Here is a 9,517-nt window from a genome sequence, read left to right on the forward strand (position 1 = left end):
CAGAGGCGGTCGGAGGATGCAATCAGTCGCTCAGAAACTGGGCGGCGACTTGCATCCTGACCGCCTGCCTCTGTTGCGGTCGTTAGGCTGTGGGTTAACACCCACAGCTGTAACGACCGCTCCGGTGATGGTCACAATGGTCAGAGACCATCGGGGCTTACGACGAGACCCTAGGGTAGGGTCTCCCTTGTCGTAAGCCCTGGAGAGCTTCTGGCTCTGTCTGAGCCGGAAGCTCTCCACTGACATCACTAGTGATGTCAGTGGGGCCGCCCCCAAACGGTAGGCGTTCCCATGGGAACGCCTCCGTTTGGGCTGCCACCCCCCCCGGCCCGCCTTCCAAACGGGACGAGCTGTCAATCAACATCGACAGCTCGCCCCCTTTGGATCGAGACCTGCAACGACCGGCGCTGTCGGTCGTAGCGGGTCTCACGCATGCGCACGCCGGCGCCGTCGTGCGCATGCTCTGTGGGGGGCCATCGACCCGGTCCGAGCGCATCGGCGCTAACGACCGGGTCTGAATGACCCCCTGTGTCCTTAAATAACCCTTTTGGTGAGGACGACAGGAGATACAACACAGTTTTGTATAAAAAAAACTCATTTGCAGACATTTATTAAATAACAGATTTTTTTTTTTTTAAAAGCTTATTTACAAAACTTTATATATACAAAGAAAACACATATATACAACTCCTACATCATCTGGACACATTATTAATTTAATACACAAGTATTTACTGGTCCAGTGAAATCTTCCATGGCCTCTCAGACGCACGAAAGCTGCCCATGAGCAGGGTCTATAATTGCGGAGGATGAGCCCCCCCAGGTGGCGGTAAGTTTATGTTTCTGAAGTGCCGACTCAGGGCCTGATTCACGCTTATACGCACACAATCTGTGGATTAATTCGCACTGCGCCTGCATAGGCATCACAGTGCACGTGCGCAAGCCAGACACTGCGATCGCAGAGGCTACGCAGACCCATTGCAGAGTGATTGACAGAAAGTGCCGTTTTTGTGGGTGGTGACGGGCGGTCGGGCCAACGCAGGCGTGCCAGTGCATTTCAACGTATGCATAAATTAGCCACTGCGATACCAGATGCCGCCTGAGGTCTCTTAGCGTGCGCAGAAGTAAGCAATTCCTGAGTGAGGTCTGGGCTTCATTAACTGTGTGTATGGGTTCGATGTTACCGATATTTTCGCTATGTTGGTAAAGTATACGGATGTGTGTAAGGGAAGAGGGCGTCCTTATGTCAGGCTGCAGTCGCAATGCGAATGGAATTATTTACATATCACCGCTGATATTAGTAACTGCGTTGCATGCTTATACGCAGAATAGCGATCCGTAGTGAATCAGGGGCCTGATTCAGAGCCGGACGCAATTAGCGCTCGCTCGTCCAGAAAATAGGGGTGGCTATTCAAATGAACCGTTCGCTCTTTGCGATCTGTTCACGCCTCTAGGTCTGAACGAGCGAACAAAACTTGTGGTCGTTTTTTGGAAACTACGCCCCCTGGCCGCTCGCATCCTACGTCATGTCCGCTATTTATTAGATTAATCGAGTACATCGACCAGCGTATGAACTGCTCGCTATTCTTGTGGTTGGTTTTTCCTAGCACAATTTTGCGAGCAGTTCTGGCTATAAAATAACCCAGTGACGTGGTCAATGACGCCGCTGTATTAATTATGCACACCCATAAAACGCCCATTTTGACCTTTAAGCACGCCTGCGTTCTGATCTCCACTCCCCGTTTTCAAGCACCTTCCCCTGTTACCACCCACACACGCCTCTTTCTGTCACTCAAATTATCAGGCATTCGTTATTTTGCGAGCACATGAATTTCGACCGCAGTGACTGGTTCGCGCATGCGTATAACGATCCGTACACATGCGCAGTTGGGCAAACATGGCTCGGAGCGAACAAGAGGCCGCTTACGAGCGGCTCTGAATCAGGCCCCAGGTCCTCAGATGGGAAAAGTATGTATATGATTTATACATATGAATTATAGATGGAAGTGAGAGGTAAAATGTCCGTTCCTCCTCTCGTATAGTATATCCCACAATCCGCCGTGTCCTAGGACAACAGCCATAACATCAGGTTGCCCATCGACCTACTTTCCCTGTTTGTACAGAATATGAGTCAGCATTGGGTGTAGCCAGTTGTACGGCTGACAGATTATCAGACACGCAGTAAAGTTTGGTCCAATTAATTTTATCATCCTTCACTGCAGAGAGCCCTCTTCTAGAAACGTCAAACTGCAGCCAAATATCTGACATTTATATGTCTCTGCTGTACCCAGGAGCCCCTTAGCGACCTGACCTGGGAGAGTAGAAGGCACCCCTTGGGTGCCTGACTTGGGACAGCGGAGGGAGCCCCCTGGTGACCTTACGTGGAGCAGTGGAGGGTGCCCCTAGTGGTCTAAAGAATAACAATGGATGACGCCCCCTAGTGGCCTAACCTGAGACAGTAGAGTGTGACCCCTAGTGGTCTGACCTGGGTCAGTGGATAGAGCCCCCTTGTGGCTACCCTGGGATAGTGGAGGATGCCCCCTAGTGGCCTGACCTGGGACTGTGGAGGCAGCTCCCCTAGTAACCTGACCCGTGTTTAGTATACAGTCCCTTTAGTGCATTCAGAGAGTCTTAGGTGACTAATAGTTTTCAGGCACTATGCACACTCTTCCTTAATCCAAGGATGCTGAAGAATTTGTTCCAGAGTGGGACGATCTGAGGGGTGAGTGGATAAACACCAGTGGATTAAGTTCTCACATTCTGGAAAGAGAGATAGACATATATTGGTTATTTCAGATGCAGATCTCCTGTGTAAGAAGCACAACATACAAAGAAAGCCCTTACAAACAGCCTCCTGACAAACTACTGAGCATGACAAGCAGACAGAGTTGTTACTGGATCATACAAGTCTGGCACATGTTTTCCCTCAGTTACAGCCTGGTTCATTTGTAATCCAGACTTCTCTCACAGGCTAGCTGTAAATGGTGACTGTGCCCTACACTGACCAATCACTGCATGTCGTCTTCTCAATCACTTGGTGTGTACGGCATTGTTGATTCAGGATATGATGGGAGAGACGCGTTTCGCCACACAGAAATTCCCGGCCTAACAATAGAATCCTCCCTCCTACCTCCCTCTACATTCTCTCTTGCATGTGGTGCGGTGCTCAGCTCTCATAATAACACACGCCCTGATGCAGGGTAAGTCATTGTACGTGTGGGGCAGACAGCGAGACAGTTGAATATAGAATGCTGCCGCTGCTTTTGTTGATAGAGCTTTGTATATAGGGATGGGGGTCTCTTACCCGGAGAAACCCTGGTCCGGAAGCTGAGATGAGCCTCTAGGATTTCCTGATCCCTTTCAAATGGAATGTCCCCACACACCATGTCATACAGCAGGATACCCAGAGACCAGACCGCCGCCGGCACCGCCTTGTACTTCCGGAATTCCACCCACTCCGGGGGGCTGTACACCCGTGTTCCTGTGGAAGAAAATGCTCTTGGTTTAGGAAATATCAGTTGAACAGTATAAAATAAGTAAATTCGAGAGTATACATTTGTTTAATTGTAAATTAATCCTTCTATGTCTTGCTATTATTTGTTTTTACTTTTTTTTTTTAAACAACCGTTATCATTAATCTTAATCCGTACTTCTATCTCAGGGTCTCATTCAGACCCGCTCGCAAGCGGGTCGATGTTGACGCCCTGCGCACGCGCAGCGGCCGCACTGCGCGCACACAAACCCCGGAGCGAGAGAGAAATTCTCTCGCTCCGGAACTCACTACAAAAGGGGCGGCTGTCGATGGTGATCGACAGCTCGCTCTGTTTTGTAGGCGGGGCGGGGGAGTGGCTACACAAACGGAGGCGTTCCCGACGGAACTCCTGCCGTTTGTGGGTGGCCCCACTGACATCACCAGTGATGTCAATGGGCGAGCTTCCGGCTCTATTAGAGCCGGAAGCTCTCTGGAGCTTGCGGTAGACGAGACCCTACCACAAGGGTCTCTTCGCAAGCCCGATGGTCGTGATGGTCTTGACCATCGCGACCATCATCCTGGCCGCTTGCAATAGCTGTGTGTGGTCACCCACAGCCTAGCGAGCGGCCAGGAGGCCGACTCTGACCATAGAAGCGGCCACCCTCATTCAGAGCGAGCGCTCGCATGTTGCGAGCGGCTCTGAATGAGGTCCACAGTGTAATTAACAGTTTCAGTGTCTTCAGATCTCATACTCGGCCTCCAATTGGACAGTTGGCGCCCCCATTGCTGTCCCATTCAGAAGTGGCCATTACATTAGCGGCGATGGACCGCAAAGTGCTAGAAAACCAGTCTGAACGGCGGCTCATCGCGGCCTCTAACGTAGCGGGAAAATGTGAGTTGTTGGGGTGCCTTAAAATTTGCTGATGTGCGGAGGAGCACGTGGCGACCGCACTTTGCCCGGAATTGAATTGCTCCCAGAGTGTGATTGGTTATAACGGTAGAAAATTTACTTATATTTCTTTAGTTATTGTATATAATTATATTTATATGTGAAAGCTCCCACACACAGCGGCTTGTGATCTCAGTGGCGGCAGACAATGTGTTAGTCTCAATAACAATGAGTGAGAGAGCAGCCTAGGAGTTGATTAAGAACAAGTGACATCACTGAGCATTTTGTGCCTCGTGCCTCATTGTTATCACTGGTTCATTGTGAGTCTAAAGGCTGAATACTGTTTCAGCCCAGTCGCTATATATATGTGGGTAACCGTTCCACTTAAACGTGGGTTACTCACCGTCAAAGTCAGTGTAGATGGAGTCCCGCAGCAAAGCGCCCGAGCCAAAGTCAATGAGTTTTATTTCTCCCAATTGGGTGTTGACCAAGAGATTTTCATCCTTAATGTCCCTGTGTGTGACCCCGTGAGAGTGACAGTGCCGGACTGCCTCCACCACCTGCCGGAAGAGGCTACGCGCCACGCCTTCCGCTAGAGGCCCTTGCTCCGTGATGACATCAAACAAGTCCCGGCAGTGATCCGGCATCTCCATCACCAGCAGGAAACTGTCCGGTGTCTCAAACCAATCGAGTAGTTCAATGATGCCACGGTGACCTTTGACCTTGAGCATCAGGTACACCTCCATTGGCACGCGGGAGAAGTTACCCTGAAATGGCAAAAGTTTATAATAAGTAACTAGGAGACAAATAGATGAAAAACAGGGTTGCAGCAGGAGGGAGGGTGGAGAAGGGACAGATTCGGAAACTCAGTGGGTGAAATGATGCAACCGCGGGATCAGTGCAATAGCATGGGGAGTTTCTGCTGGGGAGGCACAGCCACGCCCCCTTTGGGGGTGTGGCAAACAAAGCCCTGATATTCACATGTGACCACACCCCCCACACTTGGACATGCCCCAATGATACCAGAGCCTGAAAAATATAGTGTACCCACAACCTGCACATTGTGGGCAGCCATTTTGAGGTATATCTAAAACTGTTGAGACTGTAAATTATGTTCTCAATTATGGGCAGCATGGTTGGCATAGAGGTTAGTATGACTGCCTGACAGCCCTGAGTTTAATTCCTGACCAAGGCACTATCTGTGAGGAGTTTGTATGTGCTACCGATGTTTCCCTCAGATGCTCTGGTTTCCTCCTGCACTCCCACAAACATACCAGTAGGTTAATTGACAAAAAAGTACCCCATGAGTGTGACCCTGTATATACATAAATTTTGTGGCTGCATAAAATGCCCCTGAATACATTAAATAAAAAATAAAAAAAGAATATTTTCAAGGGTTGGCAAGCTTCCCATCAATTCAATAGGAAACAGTGACATCACTGAGGTACAAAGTGTCTGAGTGATGTCACTTGTCCCTAATGAATTGGATATCAATGGATACTGGGATCGATTGAAAGGTGAAAGCAGCCCAGGTCGATGCCACGTTTTCGGTCGCAGTGGGTCTGAGAAGATATGTATATTCTGCAGGAGCCGTCTATTGTAATAAGACCTCCTGTTTTAAACTGCGTCTGAAGCCGCACTGCGACCAGTGTTGTAAGACCTTCGCGACACACGACAGGCTCATGCGCCGACCACAAAACATTGTCCAGCTGCGACTGAATTTAAGCTGCAGCCACACCTGAACCAGGCTCATTGTCTCAAACCACATAGCGGCAGCCTTTACTGCGCCCAGGCGACCAGTCTACTCTGGGGAGAGAGCAAAGCTGGAAGCAGAAAATGTCATTATAGCCAGCACGGGAGCACGGTGACAAAGGTAAAAAAATTAGTAAAGAAAATAAAAAAGTTGACTTCAGGAACAATAACTAAGCGTGTTGTGTAAGGAGATTCTTATGTCCAAAATATAAAATTTTACATATAACAAGTAATTATAGTGACGCACAGATACATGGGAGTTTTATAGTGACGCACAGATACATGGGAGTTTTATAGTGACGCACAGATACATGGGAGTTTTATAGTGACGCACAGATACATGGGAGTTTTATAGTGACGCACAGATACATGGGAGTTTTATAGTGACGCACAGATACATGGGAGTTTTATAGTGACGCACAGATACATGGGAGTTTAAAGGTAAATAATCTTACCAGATGAGCCCAGTCCACCACACGACTCTTGCTTATGTGTTTCACAGCCACCTGGGGGAGCAAGAGTTCTGTTATTATAGCCTACTGTATATAATGATATATATTGAATTTATTACACTAGAGAGCGCTTGTTTCTCACCTTTCCTAATATATATATTTATATATATAATTTATATATATGTGTGTGTGTGTGTATAGTGAGAGGCAATAAACACAACACTCACCTGCATGTGGTCTGTCAGTCTTTGTGCCCCATAAACTGTGCCAAAACCACCATGTCCCAGCACAGCCCCCAACTTGTACATCTTCTCGAAACATGACCTGTCCTTTCCTGTAACAACAGCATACACTGTATTACATGCCAGGGGTGCACTAGCCGCGCTCTAAGAACCATCTTAGACAGTACAGCCAATCAGTAAGTAGCGCTGGCAGAATACCTGACTTACACACTGCAGATATTGGTCAGACCTAACTTTGAGCCTTGTGTTCAAGGCTGGAGATCGCATCTTCGTTTAATTTAAGAAATCTTGGGGAGTATATACAAATCTTACATATACTTTACCATGAAAGGTCTAGAAAGGGGTCTTACATACACTTTACCATGAAAGGTCTAGAAAGGGGTCTTACATACACCTTACCATGAAAGGTCTAGAAAGGGGTCTTACATACACTTAACCATGAAAGGTCTAGAAAGGGGTCTTACATACACCTTATCATGAAAGGTCTAGAAAGGGGTTTTACATACACCTTACCATGAAAGGTCTAGAAAGGCGTCTTACATACATTTGACCATGAAAGGTCTAGAAAGGGGTCTTACATACACTTTACCATGAAAGGTCTAGAAAGGGGTCTTACATACACTTTACCATGAAAGGTCTAGAAAGGGGTCTTACATACACCTTACCATGAAAGGTCTAGAAAGGGGTCTTGCATACACTTAACCATGAAAGGTCTAGAAAGGGGTTTTACATACACCTTACCATGAAAGGTCTAGAAAGGCGTCTTACATACATTTGACCATGAAAGGTCTAGAAAGGGATCTTACATACACCTTACCATGAAAGGTCTAGAAAGGGGTCTTACATACACTTTACCATGAAAGGTCTAGAAAGGGGTCTTACATACACTTTACCATGAAAGGTCTAGAAAGGGGTCTTACATACACTTTACCATGAAAGGTCTAGAAAGGGGTCTTACATACACTTTACCATGAAAGGTCTAGAAAGGGGTCTTACATACCATAAAAGTTTAGTTGCCAAGTTTTCCTGCTAAACAGGTGCATGTGCATTGTACATATGTGTCCTCACCTGGCCGGACAAACAGCATGCAATAGATAGCATGTATGACGCAGTCTACACACCCTTATGACATTACACCAGCAAACATAACTTTACCACTAAACATTGGAGTTCATTTAGAAAGCGCGAGTGATCTGCCTTAGCTTTGCACCCAGGGCACCTGGATGATCCTTATACAGGTTGAGTCTCCCATATCCAAAATGCTTGGGACCAGGGATATTTTGGATAACGGAATATTCCGTATTTTGGAATAATTGCATATCATAATGAAATATCTTGGGAATGGGACCCCAATATACACACAGAATGCATATATGTGTTATATGCACCTTATACACATAGCCTGCCGCTCATTTTATACAATATTTTCAATCATTTTGTGGCTCAAGCAAAGTTTGTGTACATACATGAAATAAATTTATGTTTCATTTACACCCTATACACACAGCCTGAAGGTAATTTTATACCATATTTTTAATAATTTGTGCCTTAGACAAAGTTTGTGTACATTGAACCATCAAAAATCAAAGGTTTTATTACCTCAGTCATGCCAAAATTATTCCGTAATTCAGAATATTCCGTATTTCGGAATATTTGGATATGGGAGACTCAACCTGTACAATGTTATTCTGAAACTTGTCAGGATAAAAGCTCAGGGAGTAATGTTACAGAATTTTATTTAAATAAATGTCAGATTTAAAATATGGTCATATCAAAGATTTTATACAAAAGAAATAAATCTTCCCTTAAATTAATATAAGCAGATTTGGGCATGCTGTGACTTGTAGTTCTACAGCAGTCAGAGAGTCACAGGGTATTATTAAAGGCAAATGAGGAGATGGGTCAAGTGCTGGAATGAGGGAGGAAGGGGGGTGAAGTTTTTCTCTTACCTGAATTTGGGCTCAGAGTCTCTAGCAGGCTGGTGAGCATTTCCAGATGGCGGCACTATGAAATATTGTGATGTATAGGAAGCCAGATGTTCCCCTGTGACCATGGAGTTCTCTGATGCCCTGTCCCCTGCTCTGTCCTGTCCCTGCTCTGTCCTGTCCCTGCTCTGTCCTGTCCCCGCTCTGTCCTGTCCCCGCTCTGCTTCACTCTATCTGAATGAGGGCACCAAGTCAGTTACAGTTCCAGGTAATTGCAGAGGGAAGGATGTGGTTTGCTGGGGATAACAACCAGACAACCAATCAGGGAACAAATCGGTGACAGTATTTAAATACAATGATTGAAGTAACCAATGGCGTTTAAGTTAAGTGAGCGGGAGATTGTTAGTGTAAACAGACAGTGTTTCCTTTGTGCTTGTTTACTTCCAAAGTGACATGCTGAGTAGTGCATGTGATACAATGTATATGTCTGTCTGTCTGTCTATCTTTTACATGCTGAGTTATGCCCTACGTTGCTCACCCTAGTAATGCATGATGCAGGGTGTTTAGATCACAATGTTACAGTCCGTTTGTTGATAAACATTTCCTCTGCTCTGATAACACCGTAAAAGAGCCATGGGGGTAGATGTATGAAGCTCTTGAAAGTGATAAAGTGTAGAGTTATAAACGACCAACCACTCAGCTCTCAACTGTCATGTTACAGGCTGTGTTTGGAAAATGACAGTTGGGAGCCGATTGGTTGGTCGCTTATCACTCTACACTTTATC

The 9,517-nt window shown here is 46.3% G+C and overlaps 1 protein-coding gene across 1 annotated transcript; it reads right to left on the minus strand.

The window, feature by feature from the left end:
• Positions 1 to 608: 608 nt before the first annotated feature.
• PIM2 (Pim-2 proto-oncogene, serine/threonine kinase) lies at positions 609 to 8,933 on the minus strand. Its single transcript, XM_088469092.1, has 6 exons — positions 8,757 to 8,933; positions 6,793 to 6,899; positions 6,569 to 6,619; positions 4,765 to 5,128; positions 3,305 to 3,481; positions 609 to 2,760 (listed from the first exon to the last, which is right to left on the minus strand). The coding sequence occupies exons 1-6, from the start codon at positions 8,794 to 8,796 to the stop codon at positions 2,657 to 2,659; spliced, it is 843 nt and encodes a 280-aa protein (XP_088325218.1). The 5' UTR covers positions 8,797 to 8,933; the 3' UTR covers positions 609 to 2,656.
• Between the last annotated feature and the right edge of the window lie 584 nt (positions 8,934 to 9,517).

The sequence above is a fragment of the Taudactylus pleione genome, unplaced genomic scaffold (genome assembly GCF_031769625.1).
Source record: "Taudactylus pleione unplaced genomic scaffold, aTauple2 ptg000013l, whole genome shotgun sequence".
NCBI lineage: Eukaryota > Metazoa > Chordata > Amphibia > Anura > Myobatrachidae > Taudactylus > Taudactylus pleione.